The 13617-nt window shown below is 55.2% G+C and overlaps 2 protein-coding genes across 2 annotated transcripts; one reads left to right on the top strand and one right to left on the bottom strand.

Moving 5' to 3' along the window:
- Window positions 1-271: 271 nt before the first annotated feature.
- Window positions 272-8428, bottom strand: AIRIM (AFG2 interacting ribosome maturation factor). Its single transcript, XM_074926274.1, has 5 exons — window positions 8172-8428; window positions 7898-8077; window positions 7703-7821; window positions 7190-7302; window positions 272-2255 (listed from the first exon to the last, which is right to left on the bottom strand). Exons 1-4 carry the CDS (start codon window positions 8426-8428, stop codon window positions 7235-7237), a joined length of 624 nt encoding a protein of 207 aa, XP_074782375.1. The 3' UTR covers window positions 272-2255; window positions 7190-7234.
- A 270-nt stretch (window positions 8429-8698) lies between these two features.
- CDCA8 (cell division cycle associated 8) lies at window positions 8699-12528 on the top strand. The gene is made up of 10 exons (XM_074926249.1): window positions 8699-8780; window positions 8851-8979; window positions 9242-9282; window positions 9782-9854; window positions 10215-10354; window positions 10645-10724; window positions 11051-11149; window positions 11344-11470; window positions 11922-12008; window positions 12367-12528. The coding sequence occupies exons 1-10, from the start codon at window positions 8699-8701 to the stop codon at window positions 12409-12411; spliced, it is 903 nt and encodes a 300-aa protein (XP_074782350.1). The 3' UTR covers window positions 12412-12528.
- Window positions 12529-13617: the final 1089 nt, after the last annotated feature.

Below are 13617 nucleotides of genomic sequence, written 5' to 3'. Positions count from 1 at the left end.
ACCGAGACCTGAGGGGGGAAAGCTCCGTGTAGAGACCCGGCCTGGACAACTCAGGATGCCGCCTGCAAACTTCTCCCTGTCTCGAGCTTGGCCTCCACAGGTATTTCTACACATTCCCAGGTTCTCGCTCTCCTGGGCACCGCCCGCCCAGGTACATCCTCCACACAGCACACCCAGACTCTCGTCCTCCTACTGCCCAGCTCGCCCCGAACGGCTGAGCAGAGGTTGACTTGAAACGCCCAGGAATGAGTGAAAACATCCAGGCTCCTTGAGCATGAAACACCACAGAAAAGCCAACTACAGCTCATTGCAAAAAAATCATCCTAGACGGCAGATGAAGCCAGGATTTAACCTATTACCACAAGAGCCTGGAGGGACCATCAGACCCAGGGATCTAACGACCATCTTTAGGGCAGCTCCTGTAAACCAGCGAGACCTTTACACCTCCTGATGGGCAAGACCCCGATGTTCTGTTTTGCTTTCAAGATCAGCTCTGTTTAAACTTCTTGGCCATTTCAGTTCCTCCACAAGGAGAAGGAGATGGTGAACCCACTTCTCAGGGTGAGCAGTAAAGAAAAGAAGTGAACGATGGTGTTTTATTTCTCCCAAGGCAAGAAAAATCATAAGGGCTTATTCCAGAATCATGATTCCTCTCGCATTACAAGGGAGCCATTTCCAAAGCAGGGCTGTGATGTTCTCTGCCAGCAAAAGCAAGAAGCAGGACTGCTGTCACGGCTGTCCCCCCCCCCCCAGCTCAGGTGTGCAAGGCGGGAACAGACTCTTCTTGCTCAAAAGAAGTAGCGGGACACAATGAGCTGGAGGAATTCAGCCAAAGGAACAGCTTTGCTTACTTCTGCTTTGGCTTCCTTTGCGAATGTTTTTCCTCAGCACTGGTTGATGGGTTTCAGACTGAGGGAACATTAGGAAAGGGAAGGGAGAAGGCTGTGACACACTGCGCGCGGTGCCAAGGAATGGCGGTGATGCACAGCAGCTGGCGGGGACCTCGCCAGCGGTGCTGCACGGAGCCACCCGCCCCGGGTCCCCGCGTCCTCGCCCAGGTGTCCCAGCACACCCACAGCCACCCTCGGTCGCTGCCTCCCAGCACCAGCTGCCACGTCTCCGCTCACCGCAGGAGCCGGGGACGATCACCTGTGGGTCCACCCCTCCCCGAGGTGCCAGTGGCCGGGGCCGTGCCAAGGGGACAGGACGCCGGGGCCGCGGCATCTCCAGAAACCTCCCCCTCGAGGGCAGGAAAGGGGCGGCGGGGAAGCCACCCGGAGCTGGCAGCTGCCCAGCACAGCTCGTTCCCGGGGCCGCCGGCACGTCGCAGGGAACAGCGTCGTCCCGAAGCGCAGCGGCAGCCCCGGCCACGCAGAGTCAGGGCAGGGTGAGGCGCCACCGGCCCCCGCTGCCGCCCTGGGAGTGTCGCTCCTGCTCCGCCGCCCGCGTTACTCCCAGCAGCCGCTGCCAGGTGCTTTTGGAAACGAGCCCCTGAGGTCTGAGCAGCTTGAAATCATCTTCAAACCTCGGGAGAAAAGGGCCCGCTCTGCTCAGGGCAGCGCCGAATCCAGCCTCTGGCTGACAAGTGGCTATGGACTACACACAAAAATGCTCTAAAGCTGACTGCACCAAGTGTTTCTTCTCCACCTAACACAGTTGTTTGGGATTCAGTTAGAAACAAAACTGCATCTTGTAGTTTTTAATAAAGCTCTTGGCGAACAGTTCAAACACTGGGGGGAAAGCAGGAGACAGAGGTTGAATTTATGGGAGCAGGAGGAGACCATTTGCTTTCTTAGCAATTGGAAAAGATTAATAGTGTGCAAAGGCTCTTGGATATCTCCCACACATAGCAGAAGGGTTGGGAGACTCACCGGCTCGGTGCGCTTCGTTCTGCCTTCCCCAGGTGGCCAAGGGACGGTGTGGAGGGCGGGGAGAAGGAGCAGGGAGCCGTCCCGGGTCAGCCCCCAGCGGGGGTGGCACGCAGGACCACCGAGCCTCGCCGAGCGTGCTTGGCTGTGAAAATAAATATGTACTTGGTATTTCTGTAAGCGCTGCTGGTGTGGGAAGGCGATGGCAGCTGTGGAGCTGGCGGGAGCACGGCACAACAAAGCAGGTTTGTCCTCCTGGCATGTGCCCACTCCTGGACCCCAGGCTGCCGGTGGCACAGAACCGCTCCACAACAAGAATCTGAACTCGGGGAAGGTCTCTCCCACGACTGGCATCTCGCCGCCAGCCCGTAACGTGCCAGGTGAGTCCTGAAGCAAAGAAAAATGGAAGGAAAAAGACAGGAATTTCCCAAGTCCCACTGAACGGCCCAAAGCTTCTCTCCAACAGCCAAAACCCACCGCAAGGCTCCCTGCACACGGAGCGGAGTCGGGAAGGGGGAAAAGCCACTGGAGGCACATGGGGAACCACAGGACGTGACTTCAAGGCAAGCCAGAGGCTGTGCTGGAGAGGCAGCCTCCAGGATTGTAAACTGGCTCAGACACTGCTTCCAGTTCTACAAATCCCATCATCCGGGTGGACTCCGGGAGGACAGACAGCCCTTTCCCCCGAGGCCCACCCCGAACGCGGCCTCTACACACAAACCCCGAGGCTGCAACCGAGAGGGGACGCGCGGGTCACCTGAGAGCACGAGAAACGAGGGCGCTGACCGTATCCCTGCCTGCAGGCACAGTCACCTCCCCAAAACCAAAGTTATGCTGGAAACTAGATGAGAGGATGGGCAGAGAAACTTGCTTTCCGTTGTTGGGTCACGGTCAGAGGAACATCGGACAGATCTCCTAATTTCTCCATGCTGCTGTAGCTGGGAAATTGGAAGCAACAGCCCGGCCACTTGGCTGGGTGCGAGGGCAGTGCTGAGCGTTCAAGGCTTCACAGACAGCCGTGGAGCAGGCAGCTACGGAAAACAAAACTCCCCTGCTATTTATGACTATCTGTTGTGCTCCAGCATGGGGGTAGAAGGCTGCTGTGGTGCTTAAAACCGTTGGCAGCAACGACTTCTCAGAAGGCCACGATGAGTCTTATTTTTCAAATAATATTAGGAAATGTAATGTTTGCTCCATCCGAGAATGAGTGAGGAACTTGAGTAAAACTGCTAAACATAAAAGTTCCGGGACATCTGGAAAGGATTAGTCAGGAAGGTGCCTGGGACAAGGAGTTCAGGCAAGTTCAAGAGACACCTACCGTAGATTTGTTTCCACAGGAGGAGGGAGGAGGAGTGCAAGGGTTGAGGGGAAAAGCAGGAAGGGAGGATTGAAATCAAACCTACGCGGGACTGGCAGATAAGGTGAGCGGTGAGAAGAGCCTCCACGCTGCCGGAGTGCGACGGGCAGAGCGGGCGGCCCCAGAGGGTCTGCTGGAACGGGAGGGGCCAAGAGCGGCCAAATAAATGCTCGTGCCCACAGCTGTGAGGGCAGACGGCCGACCCGGTGCCGAGCCCGTCGGCTCCGCGGGGAGCACACGCTGCTTCGCAGCCAGACGTGGCCCCGCTCAACACCCACCGACGGGACCAGCAGGTTTTGCGCCCCCCAGGAGCTCACCAACAACTCAACAGGGCAAATGCTGTGACAAAGTCAAGAGCACTAGAAAACACTAAAGCGCAGACAGGCGGGCGCTAGGAAGAGCTACACATCCACTGAATGCAGATGGGGGAACGCTTGTCCCATTTCCGAGCGGATAAGCGCTCACGCAGCCTCTTGGGCCCTGCAAAAATCACAAAGGAGCTCTGCTTCAGGCCAAGATGAAAGTCTCAAAGAATAAGCATGAAAACCACAGGGGCTTGTGAAACCCACGCTTGGTTTATTAAATGACTCACGAAGCTTTTAATCACATATTTCTGCCTCCGACTCACTTTACACTTAAATTCAGGTGCCAAATCCTTTGTCTTTTTCCTAACTATGGACCCTTGTAGTAAATTCAATTTTGAAATCTGTTTGAAATCCATGAGCTTAAGCTGAAGCAAAGTTTTTGGATATTTTTTTTTAAAGTTTGGAGTTACTCACAGCGGGTCCTCATTTCTGAAGCAGAACCGTGCAGACTCCGCTGCACCAGAAGCAGCTTGCACCCTACACGAAAAAACAAACTAACCAGATAGAAGTCAGATGCTCTCTATAAATGTTCACGGGTATTCAAATTCAGTAATTGATTTTGGTTTGTGCTTTCTCTATAAGTGAAGAATAACTACTCTCAAATTAAGTTAGCAGGAGGTAAAGCTGAAAATCAAAGCATGAGCTTTGTGTTTCCTGAAAACTTTACTTTAACAAGGTAGCTCCAGCTGCTGACTTTGTTTTATTGCATTCCGGAACGGGAGATCTCCGTGCAAGAACACTTCAAGAGCTCTGCTCCAAAACTGAAGGCACTCTGACTTATTTTTATGGCTAGGTGTATTTTACCAGCGAGGCTCAGAGCCCCCGACGCTGCCCTCGCTCAGGCACAGCACAGCCTGCCCAGAGGCGCTGAGACCCTGCGCTGATGCCAGCGGGCAGGCTCGCTAAGGGCGGCTCTGCCAGAGCTCAGCCTGGGAAAGCTCCAGCACAGGAACAAACCGCGAGCGAGTCAGGGACCCGTCGCCCGCCACAGAGCCTGCGCCGGCCCCTGGGAGTGCAGGCGGGACGGCACCACCCAGCAATGCCCCTGCCCCGGGCACGCAGGTACCTCGCCCGGAGGAGGATCCTGTTAGCAACTGGGGCCCCTGGCAGCCGTCCCGCGCCATAACAACCAGATCTCGAGAGGGAAGAGGCCCACAGTTGTCCCCAGTTAGAGCAGAGGTTCAGCCGTGCCCTTCCACAAGGCTGCAGACAAAGGCAGCTGACGACACGGCCCACCAGCCAGAAACAGAGCAGAGTAATTAATCACACCAAAACTTCAATGGGCACCTCCTTCACCCCTTGTCCGACAGAGTCAGGCCACGGCCACTTTTAATTCAGAGAGCTCCAGCACTTCTAGCAGGGCTGTTGTTAGCCCAAAGACATCAGAGGGCCAAACATCTGGGAGAAGCAGAAGGGCCACCACCGAACTGTTCTGAAAACCTTCCAAAATTTAAATCCATTTGTTCTTTCTGCAGCTGTACTGAAGACAGGCTGACAGAGAAGAGGGGTGTTGAAGGGCTGCATAGCACGTGTAAACACAATCCCGCACGCACGAACACCACGATTTATTGTTTGATGACGATGATGCACCAAGGCCTGACACCCTACACTCATCCAGCTTTATGCCCCAAGCCCCGTGTGGGGAGCCCGGGGCCGCAGAGCCGCTCCCCGTTCCTCTGCCGGCTCCCCCTCCGCCCGGCCCAGAGCCAGACCCGCGCGGTGGCACCGGGCAGCGCCGTGCTCGCTCCCCACCCGTGGATACTCGAGAAGGAGCAGCTGTGACAGACACAGCTATTACCTTTGCTCTTTGCGGCACCACAGCTTTCAGCCTGTTTGGCTTCAGCCTGGAGGCCTCTGCACACACCAGCACTCGGCTGCCGGACAGCCAGGAGAGCGTCTGCATCGACCCTCTGCGCCCTGTGTCATCCCACAGCGCACACCCGCCCGCCCCTTAAAGCCAGAAGTCAGTGACAGCCCTGGGGAGGACACACGGCTGGGACACCAGCAGCTGGTGAAGTTCACCTGCGCTGCTTCACTGACTGGAACTAAACACGGGACGTGACTCTGCGGAGCTGGGAGGAGTTGGCGGCTGGAATCAAAGCTCTGGAAAACAACTAGATGAAATCGCTCACTCCGCTGCGGACAGGAAAATAAATGCCTAATGCTGAACTGATGCTGCGGTGCAACCCACGGCATCAGCGCGCGCTGACAAGGCGAGCGGGTGACAGGTCACGGTGACACAGAGCTCTCGGGGAGGGCGGGAGCGCTCTGCACGCAGCCGAGGCTGAACCCGCTGCCTCCCGCGCCGCTCTGCCAAAGCCCTCGCTTCGCTGCATCATCTGCTTCGTCTTAAGCCGGAGGAAGCAGCAGCAGGAGGCCGCCGCGTGTCGCTGCGCCGGGAAGGAGGCGGCCCGGCGCAGGGCTCGGGCGCTCGCGCTGTGACTCAGAGCAGAGTCACGCCGCAGCCTCGCCCGGGTCTGCCGGGGACGCGTGGGGCAGGGGACGCCTGTGCCGCCACCGGCTGCGGGCAGGAGCGGCCCCACCGGGCGCCCAGAGGAACTCCCCCCTCCAGCGGCGGGGGAGCGCTGCCCCCCGACCGAGCCCCCGGGCGCCGGGAGCAGAGCCCGCCTCGCCCCCCCGCGTTTGACGCTCTCCCACCATCAGCCGGGACGCCCGGAGGCCAGACCAGCGCCAAGAGGGTGACGTTATTTTTCTCCGCAGTCAGAACGGCACACACAGCGCCGTCCCCTGCCCAGCCAGCAGCCGCCGGGCCCCGGCCGCGCTCCGCAGGCCGAGCAGTGCCCTCAGGTGGCCAAAGGGCCTCCCCAGCTCGGAGCCCCACGGCGCCGCAGAAACGGGGCGCACAAGCACATCTACAGCCCGTCCGAGCACAATTCCTTGTGGAGAAGCTGCAGCTTCTTACCAAGGCTGCGTTTAGAGACAGGCACCCCACCGCTTTCCAGGAACGTTAGAGGATCCGTGTCATGGCCAACAGAAGATGTCCCTAGAACTGGCGGCTGCTGCCACAGAGCGTGAAGTTTTAAGACAGATTTAAACACGGCCCAGCAGATACCAGAGGAGCCTGCTCTAACGCACTTGAAAACGGCCTCTGCCACAACTCAGCTGTCCGTGCATCTCTGCAACTACATTTTCAAGTCAATTTGCTCCTTCCCTTCAATGTACAGGTGGGATGAAAGCAAACGCACTGCTCAGAGGCATGAGGTGCAAGCTGCTTTTAAGCCCTGGTTTGTCATCTTATATTTATTTGTAAGGATGGCACCTAAAACACCTTTCTCACATGGCATCAGCCTGCCAGACTTTAAGTTACGCTTGTTTACTTGCGGCACACCTCGAGTTAGTAGGTCCCAACATTTTTTTCAGTCCACAGAGTTCCCCTGGCAGGGAAAAGTAAGGAGGACTCCCCCCTATTTTCACAGCTGGTTCAGCCCAGCCTCTTCTTCAGACACCAAGTCCATTTCCACTTGAAACAGTCCAAGTATTTTCTGCTGAGGCCAAGTACCCAACTCATTCAGCTTCCAAAAAGCACCCGTAAAGATTTCTCAACTCATCATCCTCTTTATGGCCATCTCAGAACATACCAGACTCTTGTAGAAGCTGGTCAACGTCCAGTCCCTCTCACTCTGTCAGGAGCCTGGGGAGCAGCACAGCTCTCGCTGGTTGTCCACAAACAGAGAGATCTTGAGAAGCGTATCTGAGTTGAAAGGAAAAAACAATAATCTCATTAGCTTAATGCTTTTTATCTGTATTCTGTACCCACAAAAATTTAACTGGTTTCTAAGAGCACTGAAGAAAAACTGAAGTAAAACTAACTTAGTAGACCAAATGAAAGGGATCACTAAGTCCCTTGTTACCCTGCAAGGCAGGATGGTGCTTCCAGCTGTGCCCAGGGTGTGATGGCGAGTGTTTACGACTGAAGTCACTCACAAGCTCTCAGAGCAGGTCACAGGGATTGACTGCAAACTGAGCGACGTCACCCGCTGCTACAGAGACCGACGCAGCCAGCACCAGCAGGCCCATGTGCTGCCGCCAGCACCGAGAGACCCGCACGGGGCTCACAGAGAGGCCCTCCGGGTCTGTGTAAGCAGGACTACCTTGAACAACGTCTTCCTTGTAACGCTCCAAAATCCTCTCCCAAGACTGCGGGAGGGCTTCCATGTCTGCCAGGCTGTCGCAGCTGATGCGGAGGAGGAGCAGTTTGCTCTCCAGGTAACTTCAAGGCCGATAAGGACAACAAAGAGAAAAAGGCACCCGCCAGCGCTGCCCGCGAGCCCCGCCAAAGAGGATACAGGTGCCGGTAGTAGCGCTCCACGTCCTGCAGCCCCTCCAGCGCATCAGCCAGCGAGGGGCAGCGCGGCCCGCGCCGCAGGGCCGCCGCCAGGCCCAGCTCCGCCGCCCGCTCCTCGTACAGCCGCAGCACGCCGGCCACGCCGGCCCCCACAGCGTCCCGCACGGCCCGCAGCTCCGCCCTGCGCGGCAGAACGGGGGGCGCTCAGCTGCGGCCGCGCGCCCCCCGCCTGGCCCGGCCCGGCCCGGCCCCCCCCGCCACGGCCGCCGCCTCACCGCCGGCTGCCGAGCTGCTCCAGCAGCGCCTCGGCCGCGCCGCGCTGCTTCCGCCACAGCCGCGCCCGCAGGTCGCTGAAGGCGCCCAGCGACGACCCGCCCCACGCCAGCCGCCGCGCCGCCCGCATCTGCGCCGCCAGCCCGGCCAGCGAGCCCAGCAGCGGCGCCCAGGCGGCCAGTGCCGCCCGCCAGGCCGCGTCCTGCCGCGCCGCCGCCGCCGCCCACTCCCGCAGCGCCGCCGCCACCGCCGCCGCCATGGCCACCCGCTCACCCGGAAGCGCTCTCCCGGGAGTCTACGTCATCACGCCGCGCCGAGCGCCGATTGGCTGCGCCGGACCCTGGTCGGCCGCGCCGCGCTGAGCGCTGATTGGCCGCGCCGCGCTGAGCGCTGATTGGCCGGTCTGCAGCGGCGGTTGGGTTTGAACGCGCGGCGGGCGGCAGCGCCTCCGGCCCGGAGCCCGATCCCCGGAGCCCGATCCCCGGTTCTCCATCGCCGGTTCCCCGTCCCCGGAGCCCGCCCCGCCGCCATGCCTCCCGCGCGGAAGAAGGCTGGCGCGAGTGCGCGCGGCAGGAAGCTGGCGGCCTTCTTGAAGGACTTCGACCGCGAGGGTAGGCCGGGGGCGGCGGGGAGCGGGGCCCGGGCCCGGAGCCGTGGCTGACGCCGTGTGCGTCCCCGCAGTGCGGACCCGGATCGAGCAGCTGCGGGCGAACGAGCAGCGGCTGGTGAAGGAGGCGGAGAACCTGTACAACATCGAGATCCTGCGGCTGCCGGTGGCGTTCCGCGAGATGAACTGGCTGGACTACCTCGGTACGAACGGGGCCGGGGCCTGGCTGGTGGGGGCACGCGTTCCCTTAGACAGTAAAACCGCGGCAATGAAGGCGCGGCCGGGATCCGCTCCGCCTGCACCCCCCGGGCGGGCGGCCCGCGCCGCGCTCTTTGTCTGAGGCCGCCCCCAAAGCTGCCTTGTGCGGGGTTCTGCGCCCTAGTGGCGGCGTGTTAAAGTGCCCGCGTGTAGCGCGTAGGCCGGCTTACACACAGAGTGACTTCTTCGAAAATTTTTTCTTTTTAGCTAAAGGAGGAAGCAAAAAGGTGTTGCAAGAGGCAGTAGCGGTAGGTATCCAGCTCTTCTGATGACGTTGTGGGAAACGAAGCGTTTCTGGGTCTGCGGGAGTGCTGCGATACCAGAGGTCGCAGAAGCTCTTTCATAAACGCTGCTTTAAGGCCTAACTGTGAGAGAGGCCTGTTGGATCCAAAGAGGATTTGCATGCTCACGCTGCTCCTTGTCCGTCTCCCCTTACCTGCTCGCTTTCCCTCCCAGACCCCCGAGAGCACACGCGCTTTTCAGTAAATTAAATGATTTCTACGCTGGCTGAGCAGCAGGGCACGGGTGAGGCGCGTCCTGCAGCTGCTAAACAAGGTGTGTGGGGCTGAGTGGCCTGCAGACCACGCGCGGGCACCTCCGGAATAACGTGGAAGGTCCCAGCCTGAGCACAACAGAAAACATGGAGGTGTTCTTGCTATGAAATAGGGGTTTGCTCTACAGCTTGGATTTCTCAGAACTCTTGTGCTACTGATAATCCTAATGGTGCTGTGACTGTTTCAATTTTAGGCAGACTTGGAAATAACAGAAATAAACAAGTTAACAGCAGAAGTTATCCAGACTCCTTTAAAAATCAAGAAAGGTCAGTTTGTTTTAAGCGCTGTGATGAGTCGTAAGACGAGAGCGGGTCAGGGTTTGCATGCTGTGAATAATCAGTTCTTATTTGCATCCTTCAATATATTTAAATAATCCTACTTTTTATCCTTACTAGCTGCAATAGCTTGTTAATTTTATTAAGCTACTAAATTTTAATTAAACCTGCTTTTATTAAATTTATTCAAACCTTAATTTTCTTAAAGTACTCAACCATTTGGATTACATTGGAATTGGATTTCTGAAGCAGATTGTTGCCAGAAATGCTTGTGGTTGTTTACCTCTGCTGCTAACTAATAATGTAAGGTTATTATTTATTTTCAACTTAGATAACACTTTCTCTTTCTAGTGGAAAAATTCAAACAGGGTATTGAAGCTATTGAGGAAGAAGCAGAGCGCCCTTTGCTTCCCGTAGCAAAGAAAGCAAAGCATGATAGCCAGTGTCTTCCAGAGCTGGAAGCTGAAAACATTAATCCAAAAGCTGGAAAGGTAAGCAGTTGCTCTTTGTGGTGACTTTATTCCCAAGGTATAAATGCTTACTGAGATGATGCCTACAATTATATAGCTGCCCAGGATACTTTGAGGGGGACTTCCACTTCCTGAAACTTCTAGCGGTCAGAGGAGGTCACAGAAGCTTGTACAGTGTTTGCTTCTGGGCTCTTGTGCCTTAAAAAGGAGCCTGTTGAGCCAAATGTTTTGTCTGGAAGCCTTTGTTCGTTGTGGGCTCAGCTGTCACACGAGAGCGAAGTAACTGATCCGGTGAATAACGTGTGTTTCAGGTGAAGGCATCCACGAAAAAAATGCCAGTGTCCAGGAGCAGGAGGCCTCCTTCGGTGAGGGTGAAGCGCATGAGTAAAAGGTAACGGGGTGTCTTTCACTGGCCTTCAAAAGTGGAGAATAAGTGTCTAGTGCTGCCGTAACTCCTAGCGGCATGGAGTGTGGTTTAGTAGGCTGGTGGGTATAGTTGTGCCGTGCTATAGGGAAAAATCCGTGATCTGAGAGCGGGTGGAGGACGGGCAGATTCCTCTCCTGCCATCCCCAGCTTTGGGGCTTGCCTTTGGTTAGCAAGAACCTCTGGTCTGGGGTGATAACCTCATTCAAGCCTTTGATAAGGTAGTAAGTTGCTTGTAAGTTTATTACAAATATTTTTTTATGAGCAGACATTCATTTATTTCCCTCTAACAGAACAAGCAAAAACAACTTCATCACCCCAGCTACGGGTAGGATTGTTGATCTCTGTGCGCGAGGAGGAACCTCCGTGGTCACGCCCAGGTTTGATTCCAGGTTTGTATCCTGTTAAATTTCCCTGCTAATCTCCTCTGTAGGGGAGGGCCTTGCCGTTCGCTCTGCGTGTGTGTCTGTCATCTGTTTGCAGCATGATCCTTAGTGGCCCTTCGAACCTGAAATGAAAGACTTTTAGTCAAAGTGCTTCGAGCAGCGGCGGTGACGTTACTCACGTAGAACTTTATCCGTTTCAGCGTTTTCAAGACGCCGGGTTTGCGCACTCCCGCGGTAAATGAGCGCGTTTACACCATCTCTGCCAATGGCAGCCCCCTCGCTGACAGCAACGACATCTTCATCACAGTCCCCGTCGGAGGAGGGGAGGTGAGTGAGGAACTTCAGCGTGTGAAATCTCTGCTGAAGGGAGAGCTTGTGACTCCTCGGGGGCCTGAGCACGTTCAGGTCGCCCACTCTTGTCTCTTCGGTTGTGCCGCTGCAGTTTATCAGGGCACTGATCTGTCTTAAAAGAACCTTGGAAGATTTTTAGTCGGAAGTGGGAGCGGTTCAAGCTGGTGAATGTAGAATGAGGTTTTGCTGTGAGTGTCAGTAACATTTCAAGTAGCTTCTGCTGGCAGTAGCGTGTTAATGCGCCGCAAGGAAGGTGCAAGATCAGCCTCTGGTCAAGCTGCATGTTGTTCTCTGCCTCTATGTGGTCTCCTAGTATGCTTGGATTTTATTTACTTTTTTCATTTCTTTTTTTGCTGCTTCCAGCTGCTACAGCTGACCAAACAGAAAACCTAAGCTTAGATTTGGTTTGGTTTTGTTTTTTCCACAGAGCATTCGTTTAACAACAAGTGATTTGACCAAGAAGAATCTTCTTCATCTAAATCCGGAGACCCAAGGAATTATGAAGAAGCTATCAGTAAGTCAGCCGTGACCTGAAGCTGTAAGGCAGCGTTGTCGCTCTGCCATTAGTCACTGGACTGTTGAGCTGTAGTAGAAACTAATTTTTTGCCCCCCCCCTTGTCTTGTATTTTGGCTCATGTTGGTGATCAAGCAGCAGCATGAACTGAGCAGGGAAGGGGAAGGAGGAGCCTTACATCACATTTAGCTTAATACAGGCTGTAGATAAACCGTGCCCGCCTTGAGAAGGAGCTCTTGTCAATGTTCTGATAAACCGAATCAAACCCGAGCGTGTCCTCTGCTTCGGGCAGAAGCTCTAAGAGGTTGTGGGATACAGCAGTGTCTCAGACTACGGATTAATTTCTCTCTCTTTCTAGGTTCGTCTCGCACAAGCTTGCAGCGGTGCAAAAACCTACAGATGAAGCTCAGTGAACGCCGACACCCCTCTGTAAATACAGAATGCTACGTTTAGGACTCCTACCTTTAGTTTTCGTTCTAATTTGTGTCTTCCTTCCATTAACTTACAGAATGGAAGTTAAGAACTGATTTTTCTATCTGCAATATGTAATGGGATTAGAATAGATTGCATTTTTTTAATTCAGGAGAAAAAAATACTTCTCTTTCCTATTTCCTCTAAAGTTGAGCCCCTGGGTGGGCAGAAGGGCTGCTCTGGTCTCTTGCAGAAGATGTGAGGGGTGGAGACGAGTGTCCGGGGTTTGTGTCTGTCTGGGCAGAGAGCGCGACAGCTGAGAGCTGCTGCGCTTCCGCCGGGCACGTCCTGTCTCTGCAGATGTGCCTGCAAGGTGCTGCCTGCCTCGGTCTCACGCCTCAGGTACCCAAAGGCACGTTCCTGGCGCCTGGGACTGGGTGGGAAGCTGCCTGTGGCTTGTGACACTGCCATGAATAGCGATCCTTTGTTCTTAGAGCAGCCCTTGGATTTGTAACTGGCTTGGAGGGTTTTATAGTGAACTTAGGTGTTTTATTGTTTTTAAAGAAATAAAAGATCACAGGTGCTTTAACATAGCAGAATCAACAGCCAGACCACTCCTTAACTGGGTTGCTGAGAGTAACCTGAGAGCCCCTGGGGTATTTACTGTGAGAGAACTTTGCTTTTCCTTTCCCTTTCCCAGTGTCTAGGAGCAGCCGTACTCCGGGAATGGAGTATAGGCAGGGGAGGAGAAAGCTTGGACTGGTCAAAACATGGTTTCGTCCTTTTTTCTCATCTAAATTGAGTTGATTCAGGGCGTTTCTGTGACAGAGCCATATCCAATAAATGCAGTCTGAACAGCACAAACTTCCTCAGTCATTAGTGGGTTTTTCCCCATTGCTTACAGAAAATACAGAGGAATCCTGCTCCACTTCAAACTCATGGTAATTCAACTTCAAATGTGGCCTCTTGGGAAAGGGTTTTACCATACGTACATTTGAAATGTGAGCAGGAACACTCATCTGGCTTAACGCTTCCTTGCCAAACAAAGCAAGGAAGAAATCTTGTATTTGCTTTCCTACAACCACCATCTTATTTTTCGACAGCCTGGAAAAGCAGAGCTCTCTGAAGCAGTACCCCTCCGTGGGAAGGTTGCATAAAGTCTTAAAATGTAAAAGCCTCACCTCACTTGAAGCCCAGG

This window comes from Athene noctua, chromosome 24 (genome assembly GCF_965140245.1).
Source record: "Athene noctua chromosome 24, bAthNoc1.hap1.1, whole genome shotgun sequence".
Classification (NCBI taxonomy): Eukaryota; Metazoa; Chordata; class Aves; order Strigiformes; family Strigidae; genus Athene; species Athene noctua.
This window is presented reverse-complemented; position numbering and strand designations above follow the sequence as displayed.